Source organism: Scatophagus argus, chromosome 23 (assembly GCF_020382885.2).
Source record: "Scatophagus argus isolate fScaArg1 chromosome 23, fScaArg1.pri, whole genome shotgun sequence".
Classification (NCBI taxonomy): domain Eukaryota; kingdom Metazoa; phylum Chordata; class Actinopteri; family Scatophagidae; genus Scatophagus; species Scatophagus argus.
In genome coordinates this window covers 14,805,911-14,829,396 of record NC_058515.1, presented here as the reverse complement: position 1 = coordinate 14,829,396, position 23,486 = coordinate 14,805,911, and the positions used below count along the sequence as shown (strand labels likewise).

At 49.1% G+C, this 23,486-nt stretch overlaps 2 protein-coding genes across 4 annotated transcripts; both read right to left on the bottom strand.

The window, feature by feature from the left end:
• Nucleotides 1–59: 59 nt before the first annotated feature.
• otud4 (OTU deubiquitinase 4) lies at nt 60–10,911 on the bottom strand. 2 transcript variants are annotated; one of them, XM_046380993.1, is made up of 22 exons: nt 10,280–10,911; nt 9,439–9,522; nt 8,372–8,422; nt 8,234–8,280; nt 7,782–7,854; nt 7,451–7,532; nt 7,169–7,331; nt 6,890–6,929; nt 6,450–6,552; nt 6,271–6,335; nt 6,065–6,165; nt 5,849–5,943; nt 5,581–5,761; nt 5,323–5,455; nt 5,123–5,197; nt 4,235–4,949; nt 3,309–4,094; nt 3,096–3,136; nt 2,105–2,735; nt 1,863–1,942; nt 1,224–1,717; nt 60–1,084 (listed from the first exon to the last, which is right to left on the bottom strand). In XM_046380993.1, the coding sequence occupies exons 1-21, from the start codon at nt 10,418–10,420 to the stop codon at nt 1,241–1,243; spliced, it is 4,164 nt and encodes a 1,387-aa protein (XP_046236949.1). In that variant the 5' UTR covers nt 10,421–10,911; the 3' UTR covers nt 60–1,084; nt 1,224–1,240. The 2 variants fall into 2 exon arrangements, with proteins under 2 accessions (XP_046236949.1, XP_046236948.1); XM_046380992.1 differs by having other exon boundaries at nt 60–1,101; nt 10,280–10,910.
• Nucleotides 10,912–11,945: 1,034 nt separating this feature from the next.
• LOC124054707 lies at nt 11,946–23,376 on the bottom strand. 2 transcript variants are annotated; one of them, XM_046381026.1, is made up of 9 exons: nt 22,304–23,376; nt 20,372–20,849; nt 19,623–19,847; nt 18,337–19,095; nt 18,117–18,177; nt 17,951–18,021; nt 16,995–17,049; nt 16,512–16,706; nt 11,946–15,947 (listed from the first exon to the last, which is right to left on the bottom strand). In XM_046381026.1, exons 2-9 carry the CDS (start codon nt 20,640–20,642, stop codon nt 15,281–15,283), a joined length of 2,304 nt encoding a protein of 767 aa, XP_046236982.1. In that variant the 5' UTR covers nt 20,643–20,849; nt 22,304–23,376; the 3' UTR covers nt 11,946–15,280. The 2 variants fall into 2 exon arrangements, with proteins under 2 accessions (XP_046236982.1, XP_046236983.1); XM_046381027.1 differs by lacking the exons at nt 20,372–20,849; nt 22,304–23,376 and adding an exon at nt 19,962–20,344.
• Between the last annotated feature and the right edge of the window lie 110 nt (nt 23,377–23,486).

Here is a 23,486-nt window from a genome sequence, read left to right as displayed (position 1 = left end):
AACTGAAGCTGAGCAGCTGAACGCTCTGATTTAACCAGACGAACGACAGACGGCAACAATCTGAACTAAAGTTTTATTTATTCAACCGCATAGAAAAATCCAACACAGACAGCGACAGCCTTCCATCTGTACAGCAGTGTTTCTCGATAAGGCGTAGCGAGTTTAAGGCACTAAATCTCTGAACCCATCAAACGTGATGGAAGAAACACAAAACCAACAATCACAACAAGGAAGGAAAAACAAGATGATCACACAGAAAGGAAGAACCAGTGAGACCAGCAGCAGCAGGCAACTAAAAAACAAAAATCTCAAGAAGAAAAGTCCACACAGCTTCCAACCCAGAGTCCCGTACAAACTGCTGATACAGCTGTGAAAGCTGAACACATTCTGTGATATGAGATCAGATTTCTGATGCTTTAATCCTCGTTGTCCATTTAAAACTTGTCTTTAGCTCACAGCGCTAACCGAGGGGAGGAGAAGCGCTCGCTGGACTTGTTTTACAGAATAAAGCTCTCAGCTGTTGTGCTACATTCAAGGGATGGCACAGAGTCTGAATTTTCATTTTCTATTAAAGATGCAACTCCATGTTTTCTTGGAAAATGTCACTCTCACGTTTGTACAGTGAACTCGCAGCTCGAGCCAGAAGACGGCGAGCTTAGCTTAGCATAAAGCGTGGAAACAGATGAGGTCAGCGCTCACAGTGGAAACACAAACAGTTTTTGCTCAGGAGGTGCTGGAACGTGGCCTTTCCTTCAGTTCCCGCTCTTCATGCTAAGTAGCAGCAACTTCACATTTAGCATTCAAATGTGAGAGGGGTAATGAAAGAAAAATCTTATCTGATGTTTGGCAAGAGAGCAAAAACTTCACCAAAATGTCCCAACTGCTCCTTTAAAATCCACTAACGAGCTAAAGAACATCTGATGGTCATGTAGTCACAACGAGCAGAAGCGTTCTGACACACCGAAATACACAAATTTACAACTCCCCATGCGGAGTAAAGTGCAGGCGATGACACGACACTTAGCGAAATGCTTCTGCTGTCCATTTTCTGTGTGGAAACAATCCAATCCGCCAATCAGATCTCCTGTTGGTGAGAAAGGACTGAATGAGGGGGGACAAAGAGAGAAGACGTCAAACAGAAGCAGGAACCGCCTGCAAGAGGATCAGCAGACGCAAGCTCGGAGGACAGAAAGAAGAACGAAACCACCTTCCTGTGTCCTCACCTCCTGTTGGCTGAGAACTAGTATCCTCTCTCCCGGCCCCGCCCCCTGTAGGAGGGGTTAAACTGGGAGTAGCTGAACCCCACCCCTGCCTCTCCTCCGTATCTCCTCCTCTGTGTCCCCCGCCCTGGATCGTGGCCTCCCCTCCCTCTCCCTCCTCTGTGGCTCCTCCTGGGCCCTCGGTGGTTCAGGCTCGTCGGTTTGAATCCCGTCTGCTCCTCCCAGTCGTCCTCCGTGTTGCAGCCGATAGACGGATGCTCCGCCATGGTCGGCCCATGGTAACCCACCTGGCTGGGCTCGAGCGGCCCCGGTGAGACGTACGCGCCGGTGGGATTAAGCAGTTTGTGGTTGCCCCGGTAACCACGAGAGGAGGAGTTGTCCCCAGGGACTATCGTCCTGGAGATGAAGTTGTAAGATAATGGAGAGCCAGGGGTGCTGCTGGTCTTCATGGTTGTCATGGCGACAGGAACATCCTTGACGCCAAGGTTTTCAACCAGCTGAGAAATGGAGATAGATTTTAATACTAACGTTAACGTACCACTGGAACTACTGCTGCTGATGTACTGAATGTCTGTGTGTGTGTGTGTGTGTGTGTGTGTGTGTGTGTGTGTGTGTGTGTGTGTGTGTGTGTGTGTTACGTACTATGGGATTGTTGGGGTTGAGCGGCGGGTCCACCAGCAGCACCGTTCTGGGCAAACTCTCTCCCTGCTCCTTCTTGCCAGCTGAGGGGAAAGAAAAACTTCCTGTTAAAAGACTGAAATTAAATTGTGCCATCTGTTCATTTATTCCATCCACGAATTAGATTTGACTGGAAGCCCAACAGCTGATGTTTTTGTGAAAAGTTTAAACATTTCCTAACATTTAACAAAAAAAAGTTCACGTACCAAAACCAGAAACCACCACTGATCTACTGCTGTTGGCAGCAGCAGGGCCGGGGACTCGGACGAGTCCTTGGGCAGACATCGTGTCCCCGTTGGCGGGCTGATGCTGCTCCATCACAGCCTGGCTCATCTGGGGCTCTTCATGGGCCGGTGAAGACTGGTATCCCAGCGAGGACGGGGGATAAGGAGGCAAGCTCAGAGGGAACAGTGGGGGTCCCTGGCCTTGACCTGGGTGGTAGCTCTGAGACAAGGTCTGGGCAACCGGATATGGTGGGCTTGGAGTCGGATACCCGACCGGGAAGGTGGGGTTTCTGGGTGGGGGCATCTGGTGCTGTTGCCATGACGAGGGGCAGGGCATCCTGTGGGGCTCAGCCATGGGGTACCCAGCCTGGTTGAAGGGGTCACTGGGATGGGGGGGCTCAGCGAGTGGGGCCTGATGTTCATACTGAGGAGGCACGGCGGCTGAAGTCGGAGGGTACTGCAGGTGGGGGTACGTCTCCTGGTGCCTGGTGGGGGGGTTGGAGGGAGGGTACTGTGGGGAGGGGGAGCGGGAGGGGAGCTTGGGGTGCATGGTGTGGGCCTGCTGGAGGGGGAGGAGGTACATGTAGGGGGCAAACATGGGCATGGAGTAGGCCTGCAGAGAGGAGAGCAGAGTCAGTCACTTTGTTCTGTTCTTAATGCGATGCTAAGGAACAAAGACAAACACGTCCCCCGACACTGAGACACCGAGGACAGAACGAGAGGAGACACAAGGCCGTGGGACTAAAAACATCACAGGTGTACAACTGTGACAACTGTGACAAACGTTTGCTCACTTCCTGCTCCTCTGTTTAGCATCGGTGCTCCAAAGGCCCACAAGGGGGCAGCAGTCACTCTGAATGACTTCATGTCTTCTTACTTTTAAGCTTCATCACTAAATAGCAGACAAATGTCCTGTTCAGGTTCAGGGGATCCTGATCCTGATAGGACACCTGGTTCTGGTCCTTTGTCTTACCTTGACACCCAAGTTGAAGAAAAACCTCAAGATGTTGACATCTGCAGAGGAAGACAAAATGTCAGTCAAATATCACTTCTTTTAAAAAAACACTTGAGTTAAAGCCTTTTGATGAAGACTTCCTGTCTCCCTTCTTTTAAACGACTTTGTTTTCTCAGGTATTAATCCGCTTAAAACTGTGAATCTGGAAAATAAGTTTTCTGTCCAGCTCACCTTCGGGCAGGTCGTCCCCTGATTTGTTGGAGGAGAAGGAGGGAGTCTGAGCCATGTCGCCCTTCTCCCCCAGGGGGAACCCCGGGTACAGGGGGTCCTGGTACAGCTGGGACAGCTGCTGCAGAGGAACGGCTCCTAAGATGGACTGGGGGTGAGGCGGAGGAGGAGGGGGGTGTGCAAGATGAGAGGGGGGAGGAGGGTGAGGCTGCTGGGAGGGACTGTGAGCCGCCGAGTCCGGCTGAGGTTGGGTGGGAGGCAGCAGGGCCTCTGTTTGATTCTGGGTGTTGGGGGTCTGGGAGGCTGAGAGAGAGAGGGAGGGATGGGGGACTTGGGAGGGGTGAGGAGGCTGGGCCGGCTGGACGTGGAGGTGAGGAGGAGTGACAGACGATTGGGGCTGCACAAAGGCAGAGACAGGAACTGAGGCTTGGGTGGTGTGAGGGTGGGAAGCGTCTGGAGCAGGGTGAGAGGACTGCACCAGGACCACCTCAGACTGGGGCTGGAGGTGGGAGACAGAGACCTGGGTTTGGGGGACTGAGGGCTGGAGGACAGCTGTCTGGGCCTGAGGCAGAGAGGCCACGTCAGTGTGGGGCTGAGGCTGGTGCTGCAGGTGGGGAGAGCAGGGTGGAGGGAGAGAGGACCGGGTCTCAGTCGGCATCTGCGGAGGCTGGGCGTGGCTCTCAGTCTGGGTTAATGAGGCCTGGGTTTGGGTCTGGGACACCTGAGGATGAGTCTGGGACAGGGAGTCCTGGGTCTTCGTCAGGGCACCTCCAGAGTCCGTCGAAGAATCTGGAGACAGACAGAAGACATGGACATGAGATAGGTGTCCCCATGTCATTAAAATGAGAGAACAGGACGGAGTTTTGGACAGGTGAAGACACTGACACCATCACACCAACCAGAGTCTAAAGAAAAGTCTGATTTCTTACTTGGAGTTTGTGCTGAAACTGGCGGAGCCTCGTGGACGCGAGCAGCATGATGGATGACGGAGGACGAGGAGAAGGAAGGGGGACTGGGGGAGCGCAGGACGGGAGAACGGGTGAGGGAGGTGGGAGGGAGGAAGCCCTGAGCAGCGGCGGGACACGGAGCAATGGGGGCGATGAAAGTCGGGGGCGGCAGTGAAGATGAAGGAGGAGGCGAGGCTGATGATTTAGGAAGAAGAGAAGAAGAGGAGGAGGCGAGAAGTTTTTTAGAGGAAGCAGGAGGAGAGGATGTGGACGGGGCGTTGGTGGTCGGGGGTGACGAGGCAGCAGGGAGAACAGGGGTGAGGAGGGAAAAGAGAGTGGCAGAGGACGGCACAGCGCCAGAGGGTTTAGTGCTCGGGGCAGCAGCAGGAGGTGGAGAACTGGGCGGAGCTCCAGCAGAAGGTGCGTTTGTTTTAGCGGCCGGGGCAGCAGTGGTGAGTGGCGGGCTGGATGCTACAGCAGCGGCTGCCGACCTCAGACCAGCAGGACTGGAGTCAGAGTCTGTGGACGGAGCGGCAGCAGGTTTTGGACCTGGAAGGGTGGGGGTGGGGGGTGTAGTAGTAGTAGTAGTATTTGTAGTAGGTGCAGTAGTAGCAGCACTGGCGAGTGTCGGGCTGGAGGATTTGGGTCCTTCACCAGCAGAGGGAGACAGAGCTGTGACGTCTTGGACCGGACTCTTCTATAGAAACACAGAGAAACTTTAGAAACTTTAGCGCTTGAACGTCTCCTGTGTGGTTATTTAACAGCCGTCTGTCTTACGTACAGAACAGCAAGCATCTCAAAAGGATCAGCTGTTAGTTTCAACCGAAATTCAAAACACCCTCATTTAAGTTTCTGGAAGACAAAACAAACCGTCTTGTTTCTCTGGAGTTTCTTCTTCTCTCCTCCTTTCTTCCTCCCTCCATCACCCTGCACCCCCGACTGCGCCTGAGGGGTGAAGCAGAAGAGAGCGTTGAGAAGGTGGTGCTCAGGCGAGACCCGGCCTTCATGTTGTCACCTCTATAGGCACTGTGACGTCCACGAGCGGCGAGGACGTCTGTCTCTGAACGCACCCCGAGGGCGGGGAAGCTGTGCTCGTCTCTGAGCTGGAGCTCCACCAACGCCACGTTCCTCTCCTCCTCCTCTTTGGCCAAACGCTGCTCCTCCGTCAGTCCGAACCCAGACTCCACCGTGCTCATAGACTTCCTGTAGAGAACACACACAGGTCAGTTAAACACACAACATGAGGCTTTCACGGACAGCAGGAATATTTCAGCTGGCCTAAAACCCAAGTGTTCAAATAAGAATACCAGAAGAAGAAGAAGACGAACCTGCTGGCTTTCACCCCTCCCTGCTCCTCTACGGTGGCCTGCGGGGGCCAGGAATGCTGCTTCTGCACACGCCCGCTTGAGCCAGGTGCCGTCGCCTGGGAAACAGCGGAGGAGGAGGAGGAGGGGGAGGAGGCTGTGGTGTGCTTCCCCCTGCCTCTGCCCTTACCCCTGTCCTCCCACTCTGAGAGGGGGAGGAAGAGCTGCAGTCAGTTTACTTTCACAGTTTCTGAGTGTGTGTGTGTGCGCCGTGTGTGTGTGTGTGTCTCACCTCCATGTCCGTTGCTCAGTCTCTTCTCCCGGCTGACCACAGTACTCCACCTGCCCTCGTCATTGGCTGGACGGAGACACCACAGAGGGACCTGTCTACACAAACACACACATGCAGTACATTTACACCTTTACTTGAACCTGTGACTACTTGTACTGAAGTAACTTTTTCAGTGCAGGACTGAGTGTGTGTGCGTGTGTGTTCACTGTGACCTACTTCCTGCCCAGCTCTTCAATGTAAACTGTCACTGGGCCGTTGTTGGGAGGCACCTCCTTGATGGTGGCGACGTAACTCCTTCCACCTCCCTCAAGACGAACCTGCAGGACACACACACACACACACACACACAGTTCAGGGAACAGACTTTAGGTCAGGACACCGAACACACACACACACACACACACACACACACACACACACACCTGGCAGCGGTCTCCTACAGTGAACTGCATCCCAGCAGCGATGTAGTAATCCATCTTCTGCTGCGCTGAAAGTCAAAAATAAAAACGGGACTAAATTCACCTAAAACCTCGGATCAATACGCGTCGTGTTAACGGACTAATCGATCAATCAGCTCTTTGCTGCGGCAGAGCTCGCTCACCTCTCTTGGTCTTGTGCCAGACGTCGTACTCGATGTTCCTGAACAGAGTCGGGTTCAGTGAACGCCTCACCCTCTCAGACAGATGTCGGCCACGCCCGCGGCCCTGGCATACGCACGCACACGCACACGCACACACACACACACAGAGTCATACAGTGATACTGCATTCAACAAAGGAATATGTTTGTTTGAGTGTGTGTGTGCGTGTGTGTGTGTGTGTGTTATTCTGATGTCATGGGGACAGCCACATGTGGGGACTCACCTGCCTTGTGGGACCAAAAGGAGAAATGATTAACTTTTAGAGTGAAGACTTGGTTTAAGGTGAGTTTGAGGTTAAGGTCAGGGTTTGGCAAGTTATGGTTTTGTTTTGAGTAAGTCTGCAGGAAATGAATGTAAGTGTATGCAGTGTGTGTGTGTGTGCGTGTGTGTGTGTGTGTTACCCTGCTGTGTCTTGTTGGTTTCGTCGTTTCACTTTCCACCCTGCACAGTAAAACACACACACACCATGTTCAGCATGCAACTGGAAAAACGCTTTCACTTTTTTCAGACATAAAAAAAATACTTCATTGCGTAAATAATAAGAAACACAAGAGCAGCTAAATAGTAAATAACCTGCTGTGGTTAAGTGAGCGCAGTAAATAATTATTAATGACTAAATTACATCTAATCTACATATGGTGAAGAAAACCCAAACCCCAGGAAGTCGACGGCTTTCCTACCAGAGCGGCTCGCCGGCGTCCGGGTCGGACTCGTCGCTGCTGCCGCAGACGGCCATGCTGTCGTCGCTCAGGAGGTCCGAGGGCCGGCCGACCCGTTGGCACATACCCAGAAAGCCGCGGTCCACTTTGAAGACGTCGTCATACAGCACCTCGTACAGGATGGCTGCAGGAGACACACAGAGTCAACCGGAGGCTGCAGTGAAGACGATGAGTTCAGGGGCATCAGGGTTCACGCAGCTTCTTAAGACACTCTGAAGGTTAACCAGAAACAAAGTGACTCACACTGGCAGAGAGCGGCGTTCTTCATGTGGCTGATGGGGTAAACGCTGTCGTAGTGATTCCCATTCAGAAAGCACAACTGCACCTGCGAGGCCACAGGAAGGAGCTGCTGTCAGACGCCTTAAAGACGCTCAGCTGAAAATCCTGACCGAGACTACAAACTCACTCGCTGCAGCTTCTCTGCGTGCGACAGAAAACCGAGTGCTGCTGGATTCTGGGACTTTCACTCACTATTTCATGCACCAAACAATTACTGTAGAAAATAACCGGGAAACATTTGCACACCCTGACAGAAAAGGTTCGAGTAAAGCTGAAGCTACTGATTCACTCTCACTTTGTCCTTGAAGTTGTTGTCTGTGATGCTGACGGCCCGTTTTCCAGGCTCCTGGAAGATGAGGAAATCCCTCCTGCAGAGAGACAAAACGCCCACAAGTGAGCACAACCTCCTCAGCCTCCAGCTGTCTGCTTAAAGGGGCCTTCTGGGCCTTCACACCTGAGCTGCTGCACCAACACTTTGGGTCAGTGTGAATCATTTGTCCAGGTTTGAAAACACAGGATTTCCTACTGAAGCTTTTCCTAATCCTGTTCAGCTGCTTTTCTAACTTCCTGTCTCACATGTGTTTTATAGTTAACGAGGCACAACGGCGGCACATTTACTGCGACGCTGATCTGTGCACAGACATGTTTCAAAGGCTTTCACCGTGGAGCTTCTGTCCTGCTGTCATCGGCGAGAAGATGGAAAATATGACAGGAAGTGATTAATTATTTCTTTGATGGGACTCTTACTTGTACATGACGGCCAGCGCGTTGATCTCCACCTCCCCCACCCAATGCTGGAAAACACAGAAAGCACAGAGCTCAATGAGGGGCCAGCAGACATCCGGCAGACCGAACAAACTGTAAAATACTTCAAATCTGCCGTACCTGCGGGTCCTGAAGCTTCGACAGGTAATCCTCAAAGTCACCTTCGACAAACTGAAACACAGGTGGACACGTCAGGACGACATCATGATATGATTGGTTTCCAGTCTTACACAACAATGCAGTCAGTACAACAACCACAAAGTAATGACGAGTCATTCGCGCTGCGAGGACATTAAAAACGGATACGAATTTTTAATGATTGACACTGGATTCATGATTGACGTCAGCGCACTGGAAGTCAGAAAGTATCGAGACGCGCACGCACATTGTTGACTTTGGTCTTTTTGTTGGATTTGATGGAAATAAGAAAAAAAATCAATCTTCTGCAGCTGATTGAATTAAAATCCATTAAATTCATGGTAATTTAGTTGTAGTTCTGGGTTGTTCTTTAAACATTTCTGGCTGATCTGTGATCAGCTCGTAACACGCACTGCTTCTCTCCATTAATCGACTGATGGTTTGGTTTGGGGATATTCTGAAAACGAATTCAGAGCCACGTTCACAGCGTTTGTTTGGTCCAAACCTCAACATTAAGACTCTAAAGTAAATCAAACTGCAACCATGAAACGTTTTTACATGAAAAATCACTTGAATGATGAGTGAAAGCTCACAAATCATCTTTCTGTAATCAGCACATGAACTTTTATAAACTACTGAGTATCTCATGTTGTTTTAGAAGTTCAAACTGAAGAAATACTCAAACTGAAGTGCACAGTTAAACAGTACTTCAGTGATTATAATTATTTACATTCTGCTGCTGTTGTTGTCTTTGTTTTAGTCTTGCAGTCATTTTCCAAACAGAAATACCTGCAGGGCTACAGCTAATGTTAATCCAGAGTCACTCGGTCTGAGATCATTTCTACTGACACAGAAGCTGTGAAAAACGCTTCATTCTTTGTTTACCTTGCGCTCGTATTCGGCCACATATCAGGGAGGCTCTGAGCGGGGAACCACCCATGAACGACTGATAAGCAGGTCGTCCAAATGAAAGAACAACTGGGACAAAACTGTCATAAGGTTCTGCCTCGGACTAAAATACTACGACACTTTGAATGGTTCAGACCTACCGCCTCGTACAGCCCTCTGTTCCTCTTCAGGAACTCCACGCATTCGGCTCGAACTTCAGTGTGAAGGCTTTGGCAGTGCAGCACCTGGATGGGGTCAAAGGTGGACAGTGACAAACACACAGCAGCAGTTAAAGTCACGTGATTCCTATACGGATGGAAGACATGAAAATATATCCTAAAAATATACCATTCATATCCATACATCACCAGCTGGAAACTTAAGGACTGAATCCAGAAGAATTCAAGTACATTACATTAACCCTGTACTGTTTCTGATGGAAAATGAAAGTATTGGCTGACGGTTTTAATGAGCAAATGAAGTGTACTCAGGGAACCTAATCAGACGGTTCACATCGATACATTAACTGAAACTATGCTTTCTGCACAACACAAAAGTTCTGAGCAAATTACTACATAAAGACAAATGAAAAGAGTGCGTATTTAACCTGTATTTACAGCACAGCGCTGCCTTCACGGAACACAAAAATCTTTTGGTGGCGTTGGGAGGTTAAGACAGACAGTTTTCAATACTGACAGCCTTTCAGAGTGCCAAACTTCCAAAGAAAACATTAAATAACCATAATGTGTGAAGCAGTGGGTTAAACAGTCAATTTCAACACATTAAAAATGTAAGTGTTTGAGAGTATAAAGTTTACAACAGTTTGCTGTTAGCTCTGAATCACTGCAGAACAAATTGTTCCTTAAGCTAACTTTTATCCGGCTAATATCAGACACTTGCTAGCCTGCATCAGCACAACAGACCAAGCCCAGCTTGTCACCTGTGCTCGGTGAGCTAATTACAAACTTGACGGTAGCCTTTTCTTCAGTTTTCTCACTCTACCTGCTCGGCGACGGCCCGAAACAAGCACGAACCATCTTTGGCAATCTTCTTCCGATGCAAACCGATGGATTTTAGGTAGTCATCCATTAGTTTCTCTGCTCCTTTCTCCTCATTACTTTGCATGCTTCCGCCGCCGTCCATGCTAGCGGGGGCTAGCCGCTAAAGCTAGCTGGTAAACTAACACTACCTGCGTGTTTGACCGTTTGGACGGCTAGCGGTTAAATCTTTTAGACGCCACTGGCTACAAGTTGTCAGTATCACCCCTGAAAAGAGTTAAACATCTACATCTACCATCTGACGAGTGTCACACACAGCTATGGTGGTTTCTAGTTTCGTTTTCCAGGAAGACCTATTCCTCCCCGAGAAGGTATTCCTGACTGTTAGAAAGTGAAAGTAGTACAGCCAACTTTAGCTCCGAGTTAGCAGTCAGGCTAACAACTGGCGACACGCCCCCTTCTTCCTCTACGCTGTCAAGTTAGACACATTGCGTCACACCACTTCCTGTTCTTTTTTAACCAATGTAAAAGACTAAATAAAATGAACTATAGAGCTAATTAATTTTTCACGAAATAAATATGTCCAATATGAGGTCGTTATTACTACTATTATCTCCTGGTGATATTTCAGAAGCGAACATCAGAGTTTAAGAGGAACGCATGCCGAATGAAAAGGCAACAACCATTTTGTGTTTTCACTCGGTTATGTTTAATCTGTGCTGCAGGACTGCCAATCCCGCGAAATCCTGAGCCACGTGGTGGACCGGAGGAAAACAACGTGGAAACTCCGCGAGACACCGGCCACTGTGGACTGCATCCAGCTGCGCAAAGTCAGGATGACCGGAAATGGGAAGTCACGAAGAAGTGCGCAAAGGAACAGAAACGGGACGGAATGAATACTGAATAAAATGTTTATGCAAATTTCCAATTTCATGAAAAAAAAAATTGTATGTACATTATTTGGTTCTAATTACAAAGAAAGAAAGAGACTGTTAAAGCAGAACATCCAAACATGTTGTCTACAAGCACACACAAAACACAGTTTCCAAAACATAAACAAAACTATTTTCCTTTTATGAGTCTTGTTTCCCAGAAAACTTAACCACAACACTGACAGCATTTGTCACGTGTTACAAAGTGAATGAAGAAAATAACCAGCAGACTAATCCAGGATGAAAACCGTCTTCAGCTGCTCCCAGTATCATCAGCTCCACCTCAAACAGGTGCAGCAGTGAAATTCTGCTTCATGTACATGAACGCAGTAGTGATGCAGTTTCCCCGGCTGCGTGCTGTGTGAACTCTCAGTACTTCTGCTTTGGATACCGTAAGCACACCCGTCCAACCGCGACTCTGACATTAATAAACGACTTCTTGTTTCTCTTCCATCAGTCCTTCGATGGTGGGTGTTTACCCGTCATCCTTCTGTTGCTCAGCTCAGCTCTTCTTCCTCCTGCTCTGTGCTTCCTCCATCTCTTCCTGTCACACACAGCACGTATTGATTTTCAGGCCTGCAGAGTGCAAAGAGCCACAGAGAAAGAGATGGGGTGTTGGCTATTACTGTGTGTGTGTGTGTGTGTGTGTGTGTGTGTGATGTGACCGCTGGTCTGGAATCAGCCCCCCCCCCCCCCCTCAGCTCATGGACTCCTGTTACTCAGTCATGAGAAATGTGTTGCATGCAGGTGGACATACCGCACTCCACCAGCAGGAGGCGCTGTTGAGTCCTGTTTCCAGTCTTTATGCTGCCGTGCTAAGCTAAGCTAATCGTACAGAACAAACAGAACATCCAGTACGTTAACAGCTGCTGTCTGAGCCTTTAACTGACATCATTTCTGATGGAAAGTGTCAGCCGTGCTCAGCTCAGGCCTTGACCTTTGACCTTTTTCCCCGAGAGGAGAAATGAAGCGATTGTCCTCCTCTCATCAGCTCCTTCTCTTCCTCCTCTTTTGTTTCTTAATATAATTTTCTTTATCCTCCTCCTCCTCCTCCTCCTCTCTCACATCTTATCCTTCCTGCCTTCTGCTCTCCTCTGAGACCGTTTACTAAAATCTAATAATGACCTTTGTGTGCATGTGTTTCTTCTTGGCCCTCCTCGAGCCTTCACGCTCGCCCGCTGATTCGCCGAGCCCGGAGCTGCTCCCGGCCAATGGGCAGGCCTCCTGCTCGCCGCCATGGAGACCTACAACATGCCAGGTAACCGTGGCAACGCAGAGGAGGGGACAGGACCCATGGCGATCGACACTCATCCTCCCACTCGTTTGGTGAGTGCGGTGCGTGACCTTCATCCCTGATTTCTCTCTGAAATGCCTCTCAAAATTCTGTCATTTCTGCTCCAAATGTGAGTCATTTTGTGTCCAGCCCACCGTGATGTGACTTTGCAGTATTACAAAGCAGTAGTGGTACCCGTGAGCAGTACTGCTACTGCTCCTGGGTGAGCGTCGGCAGCATGGAGCACATCTCCGTGTTGCACTGTAACATGAGCTCCCTGCACTCAGGCAGCACAGTTCAGCAACGACAAGGTGTGAGTGGAGGTGAGTCAGATCAAACTAAACTTTATTGATCATTGCAGCAGCAAACAGTAACAGGATACAGGAGAGAGAGAGAGAAAAGAGAACAATCTGAGATGATGGCGAGCCTCAAAAAGAGGGGCGGGTTTTGTATTTCCTGCTTCCTCGCGTGGTTTTCGAGGATACAAAATGGAACAGAAGTCATCTCGGAGTCTAGCACCATTGGTTGGAGATACATTTCATACCGAAACTGGTTTTTCAGTGTAGCTGCTCTGTGTGGTTTGTCGGAGCTTCAGGTTTGGGTTTGAACGGCGCTGAAATCACTTCCTGTCAGGTTCTGGATTACGTCCACGGCACACGTCGCCACGATTTCAAAAACCACAATGAAATAATGTGATTTTATCAAAGCTTTATTCGTTAAAATGTGCAAACTGTTTTCTGGTTTTACAAAGTGGTCCGTTTGGCTCTTTCGGCTCACATGAATTAAACGTTAGCTCGTTAGCGAAGATGCTGGCGCTTTGGGGGATTCGCTGCAGGATACAACTAAACCGACGTCAAATCAGAACCAGAAGACGGAACATCAGAGTTTATGTTCTACTTTCTGTTTTCACTGCAGTGTTCTGTATGTCCTCACATGTGCAGTTGAGAGTTGGAAATGAAATCTGGAAAAATTACATAAATTTACAAATCATTAATATTGACACTTAACGGAGTGAATGGTCCTGTTGCTGTCTCCTCTTCTTTCTTCAATTTGTCCTCTCACTGAACTGCTTCAGTGTTTGAGTACTTTTCACCGATAATACTTATGTACTTTTACTTTAAATGCATGAGCTGTAATAGAGTATTTTTACATTGTGGTTTTCGTATTTCAGTAAACTCGCCAGTGGAGGCAAAATGAATGATAATAATGTGATATTATTATTATAAATTTGATATGATGAATGAATAAACTGTGCACACAAATGAGGTTTATCCCGCAGGGCACAGTCTTTGACCCCGCCCACACAAACAGGAAGTGACATCAGACCCGCTGGGACAGTTAGCAGTTGGTAGTGGAGAGTCAGGAGTGAAGCTGCAGACAAAGTTTGGCTTTTCCTGTTTCTGTGATGAGAGTTAAGAAGCGCTGACGTCTAAAGTCTTCTTCTGTCTCAGCAAAACGACACGTAGTGCAACTTTAAATTAAGACATTTTAGACTCTCAGGAGCCCCATGTAGTCATGTAAACACAAATACATTATCAATATACAACACAAATATCAGAAATATCATCGCTGTCCCCCAGAAACCTCGTACCTTCGAAAATCCCCAAAGCTCGAGGAGACGACGCTGAGCCCGAACTTTTCCTCGTGTTGGCTCTGAATAATTTAGGCTGATCTGCTTGATGGACAGAAAATTAATCAAAAAGCAACCAAAACATGAAAAATGGGAAGGCTCCAGCTTCTTACATGTGATTGGTTGCTGGTCTTCTGGCCGTTACGTGATCGTACGCTAAAATATTTTGGGGTTTTGGACTGTTGGTCGGATAAAACAAGCGGCGTGAAGACGTCACTTTGGACTCTGATTTTCATTTTTCACTAATTTATTACATTCTGTTGATCAGTTGAAATAGTTGTTGGTAAAACTGAATTAAATCATTTGACTCAAAGTTGTAAACGACCTCAGACGAGACGTAAGCCCTCTGTTGGAGCATGTAAAACAGGGAGGTAATGACCCGCCGCTTCATCCTCACGGCGCCTGCACCTCCCGGGTATAAAGTGCTTTATTATCACTGCAAAACCCGTCACTTTTAACGAGCTATCAGTGGGTGAGAGGGCGAGATAATTACACTTTTTTTTAGCCATGCTAACAGCTAGCAGCAGCTGTAAGGATGGCAACAGACTGAAATATCTCAGCCCTGAAATTTGGTCCAGACATTCATGTTCCTATCGGATCTTAATTTGTCCAACGCTTTGGTTTGTGACCCAACATGTTAAACATTAAAGCGCTGCGGGCACGACGTTAGCATTTAGCTCCGTGCTGCCTGACAGAGGAGCTGCAGCCCGCTGGTTCCAACATTTCCTCTTTCTTTTCACCAAATGTCTGCGTAAATCACAAAGCGTTATGGAAACGGGGGGAAACTGTGCCGCCATCCCGGCCGACGTGTGCGTGTGTAAAATGCGTGACGGGAGGATTTAAAAGTGCAGGGTTTCTGAAGGACGAGAGAGACAGGCAATAAATATGTCACACGGTTAAATAGCTAAGAGTTCAGTGATTATATGACCGACTAAAAGCAGGCAGGAATGCAGCAAAAATCACGAGCATGATGCAAAAGTCGAATAAATTCAAAACGTTCCTTATCTGTGAGTTTTCAGTGCATTGAGCATAACAGTAGCTGATTGACATTCTCATACATAGTGTTGAGTGACAGTACGTCGGATACATTACAGAGCTTTACATCCATCACTTTAAATGTCCACAGGATGGATAGAAGAGGAGAGGAGGAGGAGGAGAAAAAGAAAGCATTTACAAAGAAGTCGTCAGACCAAGGTAACCGAGGAAGGAGTGCTTGGTGGAGGAGGAGGAGGAGAAGGAGGAGGAGGAGGAGGAGGAGGAGGAAGGAGAGCGAGGTTTCAGGGAGATGAGTGTGGTGATGGGGAGGAGAGGAGACAAATCCCTCCATCCTGCCCGATCAGAAAGGGAGGGGTGGATGGGAGGAAGTGAGAAGGAGGAGGAGGAGAAGGAGGAGGAGGGTGCAGCGCTGTGTGTGCTGGGCGGCGTGTGCAGCCGCTGTACGTGTTTGTGTGAGCGCTGACTGTCTCCGTGCACGTACGAGCGGTGCGTGTGCACGTCTGCGGGGTGTTTGACCTTGCAGTGCAGGCGCAGACTGTCCCGCCGCTTGGCGCTGTAGGGGCAAAGGTCACAGGTGAACGGCCGCTCGCCCGTGTGCACGCGCACGTGCTCCACCAGCTTGTTGGCTGTCCTCGTCAGGTGGCCGCACCGGTCGCACCGGTACTGGTTGCCTTGGCGATGACCCTGGAAGTGAACCAGCAGCTCCTGTTGCCCTGGAAACGACCTCTGGCAGATGCGGCAGCGATGCTCAGAGGTGCTAGTCTCTAGTTGGGTTGCCACGGCAACTGATGGAGTGCTGCTGGAGGCGGCGCCGGCGGCAGCAGGAGGGGCGACGGGGCATCTAGAAGTCAGGAGGGGACGGAGGGGTCAGTAACACACACACATTCCATCACACACCAACACGTAAAACACACAACAACCAAACACAGAACACACACTCAGCCCAGCGCTGCACCTGCACCACCCGATCCTGACCAGGACTGCCTGATCCTGCAGACGCGTCTCGCACCAAGACAAAACATCCTCTGCAGGGGATCCCGAAGCTGTTCTTGGCCCTGAACGAGTCCATGAATAAATCTTATGGAAACACGGACACTCAGACTGATGCGCAGATCGCAGAAGCTGTCGTTGTTTGATAAATAAAAGTAAGACGTGTGACGAAACGGTTCGCTTCTGTCAAAATGACCACAATATGATCTGTTCTACCACAGTCCATAACAGTTTGTCTACAGACAGAAAACAAGAAACCTGCAGATGTGTTCAAGGTCAGTAGGAAACAATGGCACCTTTACACAGTTTTTATCCAAAGAGCACTGCCCAGTTATTTTTTTAAAAATAAAGGCAAAACAGTTTGAAAATAAAGCAAAAAAGTCACAAGAAAGAAATGTTAGCCGTTCAGACTCACCTCATCTCTCCAATGGCTCCCAGGTGGCCCCGCATGTGCGTGCTAGCGTGAGCCCTCATCTCTGCCTCCTGATTGGTCGAGTGGTCGCACATGCAGCAGTGCAGCGAGAAGGAGCCGCGCTCCCATTGGCGGTGCTCTGTCATGTGACCCTGGAAAAGGGCACGTCCGTCCGTCTCAAAGCCACACACATGACACCTGCGGGGAGGGAGGACAGGTGGGTGCACGGCACGCGTTGCCGTAGCCATGGAAACCGCAGCACGCTAACGCCTTTAGTTTAACGACTATTTCGGTTTAAAAAAGGAGGTAAATTTCATCTTTTCAAATGAATTTGGGACCTCGGAGCCATTTTGTCTCTTTATGTTTGCTGCATGTTGTTCATCTAACACATTTACTGTCGTACTGGATAAAATGACACAACAAAAGTCGTCACTTCTTCGGTCACGTTAGCGCTAAAGGTTTAAATCGTGCGTGTGTTTGTTTTACCTGTAGAAGTACGAGCCACCTGTGGTTTGATCTCTGCTCAGGTTCGCTTTGGTTTCTGTCAGGACAAAGAAAGAAGAGTTATTCTGCAAAGAGTTTCCGCTGCACTCGAAGATCCACTAACGACGAGTCCCCGTGGAAGTTATTATGTATAAGGTCCTCTGTGACTGTGTGTGTGTGTGTGTGTGTGTGTGTGTGTGTACCATTCTTAATGTGAACCCACAGCTACATTAATCCATAAAGCAGACAAAAAACAGAGTGTAATATCAATAACAAATTCCCCCAAAGTGTTTGCTAAAACAGTCAGGGTTTCTCCTGTAGCTGCTGCCCAAAGGAAGAACCTCAAGTCAGACAGATATGATAAGCTACACGAGCGTCAGCACTAGTGCTCGTTCTGACCCTGACCCGTCCAAGTCGGGCCTCCGTTTCCTGCCGCTTTGCTCCAGTAAACGTCCTTTCATTTGTTTGTTTGTTTGTTAAAGTCACACAGTGAAAGCAGCAGTAACACAGTGCCAAACATACTCTTTACTTACTGGATTAATGTTAATGTGTTCATCTGTTTACACGCTGCCGGGCTGATGGTGAGTTTATGTTTACACATCACATATCATCATTTATTTGTTGTTATTAACTTTACACTTTGTGTCATTAATCTGAATCAGCGCAGATGTGGTGGAGGACGGGGGACAGTAATTCCCTCTGCAGTAGAAGTATTCTTCTGAGTAAATGTACTCAGTTACCTTCCACCAGCAGGTGTGGCACCACACGATCACCTGCCAATGCGAACCATGGATGATTGATCTCCTTCAGTCCCTCAGCTCTCACTGTTGTTTTTCATTGTTGCATATTACAGTCAGTGACAAGCATAACTCTGACTCAGTCGCAAACACACTCCCATGATCACACACCATCTGTGTGTGTGTGTGTGTGTGTGCGTGTGTGCGTGTGCGGTATTTTACCGTGTGGAGGATCCCAGGAGCTCAGGAGCGGCGGGGAGCGTAGAGGGTCCACATTCACCTTCAGAGCGGGACTACAGAAAAGGTGTCACACACAGTCACACAGTCAAAACTAAGCAGGTTAGAGTGTCCTCGTGTCGCTGACTGATGCCAGGAGGTGAATGGTTACCTGCTTCTGACGGGCGGAGTCGTCCTCTCCTCCAGCCGGCTGTTGGATTTACTGACCCTCTCTGCACAGAGACCAGTGAACCTTATTCAGTTTGGGTGCATTTATGAGTGTATGTGTGTATGAATTACACATGTAACGTGTGTGTGTATTTTTATCATCATTTTTATATAAACGTATCAGTAACTGACATGAGATGGCGTGAAACACAGGCGGGTGTTACCTGAGAGCTGGTGCAGCAGCGTGGACGCCAGGTTCACTGACATGTCCTGCCACAGCACGGCCCTGAGGCACTGGTCGGCCATCTTGGCTCCAGAAGGGAACTGGTCTTCCATCTTGGCTCCAAAGAAGAGCTGCTCCTCTGTCTTGGCTCCCGAGCAAACCTGGTTCACCACCTTGGCTCCAGGAAGAAACCTGTTCTCCATTTTGGTCCCAAAGACAAGCTGGTCCTCCATCTTGGCTCCTGAAGGAAACTGGTCCTCCAGCTTGACTCCAGAGAGGAACTTGTTGCTCATCTTGGCTGCAGAGAAAGGTCGCTCCACCGTTTTTGCTTTTAACAGAAGCTGGTCCTCCATCTTGGCTCCAGATAGAAGCTGGTCTGCCATCTTGGCTCCAGAAATGCCATGATCCACCTTTTTCACTCTGAACTGAAACTTGTTGGCTCCGGAGATGAGGCAGTCCGCTGTCTTAGAGTCCGGCCGGCAGCCTCCAGAATAGAATTTGTCCTCTGTTTTAAGGCCATGGAGACACTGCTCCGCCATGTTGGCTTCAGGGTGCAACAGCTCCGCCATCTTGTCGCCACTGACACCCTGGTCCTCTGATTTAATGCTGAAGAGGCGGTGGCTCCCCACTGCGGGTGGTGGGGTTATCTCTTGTGTGATTGGTCGCTCGTGGACAAGGTCAGAGACAACCAGAGTGTCCACTTCCATCGGCTCTTCCTCTTCTTTGATCCTCACCGTGTGGCGGTTCACTTCCTGGCGTTCTGTGATTGGTGGGAAAGCTGTTAGTGTGTTTATTCACCTGCTGTCCAACATGACAAACTTACTGATTCAGATAATAAACGAACTGAACGGAGCTGAAATGATTACGCTGACGGACAACGTTTTAATCTACGGCAATTAAAATTAATGTTTAAGTTTCAGTCACTTGTTAAGCTAAAATAACAAACATTCTCTGCTTCCAGGTCCTCATATGTGAGGGTTTGCTGCGTTTCTCCGTTCGTCACATGAGCCCAGGAGAAGGCCAGGATGGAAGGTGTCGTCTATTTGTTGGCAAATTTCTGAATCATGAGACAACTATAAAAAAACTAATTTGAATGCAGCATTGTTGAAGGCGTTTATTAGAGTGGGTGTACATAAAATCCTCCTTTGTGTCGAGTAATTTTATATTGTGACAAAGTAGATTTTGGAAAATGGAAAACCAACCAACTAAACAGAACAGACTGTTCAGGTCAGCTCATCATCACACACATCAGTCAGCACACACACACACCCACACACACACACAGACCTGCCAGCTTCCTCAGCATGTCTGAAGCCAGTGTGTCCGTGGCGGCGTTGCCTTCAGGTGTGTGTGAGAGTGACGGCGGCTCGGGACTCGCCCCGGGGCCGTCCGGTGACAGGGCCATGCCGGGCTCGTCCTGCTGCCCGCCACGGACCTCCAGAAGGGCCTCACGCCTCTGAGGCTCCGCCTCCGCTCGCCTCCCAGGAAGCATCTGGGCCTTCTGTGTGGCCTCTGAGGAGAGACGGCGCGAATTGATTCAGTAGAGTCCATGTCACATCTGCAGTCTGAGAACCACGTTCAGCCATGTCACCAAAAGTATGTGGACACCTGAGTGTCAAAACCCACGCTCATTTGTCTGCCGCAGTGATTTGCCTCAGCGATGTCCAACGCTGATGCTGCGTGATGCCGAGCTTCATCTCACATCGGAGCAGCATTAACGTCAAACATCTGAAACTCTGATATCGAGTTAATTAAATCCAACGTTATTTAACGTATCGCTACACTGTCATAGCACAGCGTCCTGAACCCTCACACAGGTGAGGTGGTGAGGTTCATCTCATCTCAGAGGTGATGGACGACGTTCTGTCAAACACAAACTGCTGCCACACAGGTGACAGTTCACTGCCCCTTGAGGGCCCCTGGGGGCCCCTGAGAGCCTGCACTGATCAATCAACTAATCTTACCAATAGAACAGTGTGCTTACTGTATGTGCATGTATGTATACCTGTGTGTGTGTGTGTGTGTTTGTGCTCTACCTGACAGCCTGATGAGGAGGTCAGACGCCATCTTGGTGCTGACATCGGGGCTGAAGAGAGAGGTGGCTGCTGGGAAGGGGCTCGAACCCACGGCGTGTGCGTCGGGCGCGTCCTCAGCGTGCGTGTCTGACGTGTGTTCGGCGTGTGTGCTGGGCACACTCAGCGAGCGAGCATCGTCACTGGTGTGTGTCTGTGTGCGTGTGTTTGCAGGGTGTGTGAGTCGTTTGGCTGCATCAGGGGGAGGCTGCAACACACTCGACCCACGCTTCATTTTCCGGTGTGTGTGTGTGTAAAAGGAGAGGGAGTCAAAACTCAGAAGAGAGGAGGGCAAGAGAGAAGAAGGAAGAGGAGGAGGAAGGCAGTGCGGCTAAAATAAGACGACTGGGTTTTAACATATGGAAGTGAGGAGAGCATGATGGAGAGAGAGAACGAGGGAGGATTCGCTGCTCAGGCTGAGCTGTTGCTGCCTCTCATTGACCTGAAAGAGAGAGAGAGAGAGGGAGGAGAGGGAGGAAAGACAGCGAGGACGAAGGGCGAGAGAGGACAGGAGGGGGGGAGACAGAGGAGGACGTGGGGGAGACAGAGGGAGGAGAAGGAGAAAAGGAATATGAACAAAGTGAATCTGTGAATGAATAAATAATTGAATGGATAAGGCCCCATAATAAGGGGATAAATCATCCCTGTTATCGTCATGGTAACGGACCCTGCTGTGTCGTCTCCTGCCCTGACCTTCCCACCAACAAACAATCATCAATTATCATCAATAATCATCAATAACCACTTTCGCCTGCCACCAGCTGTTACTCCTGATCACCTCTCACACTCGCACTGACGTAAAACAGACGATTAACACATCAGCCATCTTTGCTTCTCAACAGAAAAAATGATTTACAGGTGAAAAAAATGTCAGTGTATGAAAAGAGGACATTCAAGAAGATGCAATGAAAATTAAAAAAAATAAGAATATTAAGAAGGTTGAGCTCGAAAAATAAAACTGAAAAAACACACATCACAGCATTTAGGATTTAGGATAAAAAATATTCAATAATAAATAACACAAAAAAAGTGGTCGACAACAATAAAATATGGGAATACAAAATAAAACACAAAAAAATAAATAAATAAAACATATAAAAATGTAAATCTATTTATTTTTAATTGAAAAAACCTAAATAAATAATTTAAATATATATGTATATTTTAAAAATGAAACGTGAGAATAAGTCAGTGAATGGAGTCAAATGAAACCGCCGGCCCCGGTCCCCTCACTGGCCTCGTCGACCCCGTTTCGTTCAGCCTCCGTCTCTAAGGCGACGCGGTGCGGGCTGCCGCTGCCGCATCCGCATCCGTCAGCGGAGCGAACATGACCGGGCACCAGTTCTTAGCCTGCCCTCCGTCCCCTCCGTGTCGGTCGGTGTCAAAACCCCCGGAGCCCCGCCGATAGCGACTCATCCCTCCCTCCCTCCCTCCGTCCCCCCCTGCAACATGGCTGAACGGCACTCAGACTCCCCGACACACCGAGTCAGAAAGTCATTCCCCGGCGCGGGATGGCGGTGGGCTCATTCAGTGCCGCTTAACCGCTAATTTAGACGTTTTTACGGACCCCCCTCCCCCTCCTCTTCCTCCTCCAGTTACTGGGAACGAGGGCAGGTGTCAAGAGCCCAGTCGTTACCCCGCACCTCCTCCTCCTCCTCCTCCTCCTCCTCCTCACCCAGCTCCCTCCTCCTCCTCCTCCTCCTCCTCCTCCTCACCCAGCTCCCTCCTCCTCCTCCTCCTCCTCCTCCTGCAACATGGCTGAACGGTAACCCGACCTCACAAGACCTCAAAAGTCATTTTCACGGGTCAGTTAGCATCGATAAGCGGACCCTGCTCGCACTAACCCGCCCCGGGACTGACGAGCCTCTGCCAGCCCATCTCTCCTCCGTGACTTACCGGTACCAGGAGGAGGGCAGGTGGCGGCGGCGGCGGCGGGTGGTGGTGGTGGTGCAGTCCGGGGCATAGCCTATATATAGACTATAGGTTTCTTCCATGTTAAATTCCCTCCTTTTTCTTCTTCTTTCGTCACGTCATCCGCTCGCTTTCTCCTCCGGTCTCGCCAGTCACGGAGTGGACAAAGATGAACCGGGGAGAAGATGATCCGTTCCTTCCCCGAGCCCGAGGATGACGGGTCGGTCACCGAGCAGGGCAGATGGAGGTTTCCGCCTCCTCTCCCTCACTCTGCGTGTGTGTGTGTGTGTGTGTGTGAGAGAGAGAGAGAGAGATGCAGTGTGTCTCTGTCCACGCGCCGGATCATAGCACGCGGGCAGGACACGCGTGAACCCGTGCGCACGCGCCCTTTGCGCGCGCCTGAACCTGACAGATAAATTCAGTTTCTGTAGGCTACAGTGGAAACCACAAGGAGACTCCACTCACGTACGGGAAACAGGAAACCGGCTACTACTGTTAGGTTACTACTGAGAGGTAATGTGGTGTATAAGCTGGTAGTAGAAGCAGTAATAGTGGTAGTAACCAGGGAGGTAGTAGTGAAATACATGTAAAAGTATTTAAAAAGTAGAAGTGGTAGTTTAAGAAGTAGTAGTAGTAGTAGTACAAGTTGGGGCAGTAGTGTTAGCAACAGCAGAAGCAGGAACGGTGAGTAGCCTAATACGTAGTAGTATTTGTGTATTCGTGGTAGTAGTAGGAGTAGTGACAGAAGTTAGTATTAGCAGAGGTAACAGAGGTAGTAAAAGTACTGCTGGTGGTGTGAGACATGACAGAGTACTTGCATTATTGTTATAGTATTATTAGGATTATTAATAGTAGTAGAATATGTATAAACAGCAGTAGTATTCGTAGCAGCAGTACAGTTGTAGTAAAAGTAGTGGGAGCCTCATCGTATAAGTTATTGTAGTAGTAGTAGTGCAGTAGTATTGGTAGTGCTAAACGTATTGGTGAGAAAACTAAGATGTAGTAGTCTCAGCAGTAGTGATAAAAGAACTGGATACTTGCGATAGTGTTATCAGTAGTAGCAGGTGAGATATTGCAGTAGTACTGTGTATTTTCTGTGTGTTTGAGTGTGTGTATGTGACAGGGTGCAGTGTCGTGTTTCAGCCTGCAGGGGGAGACAGAGAACAGC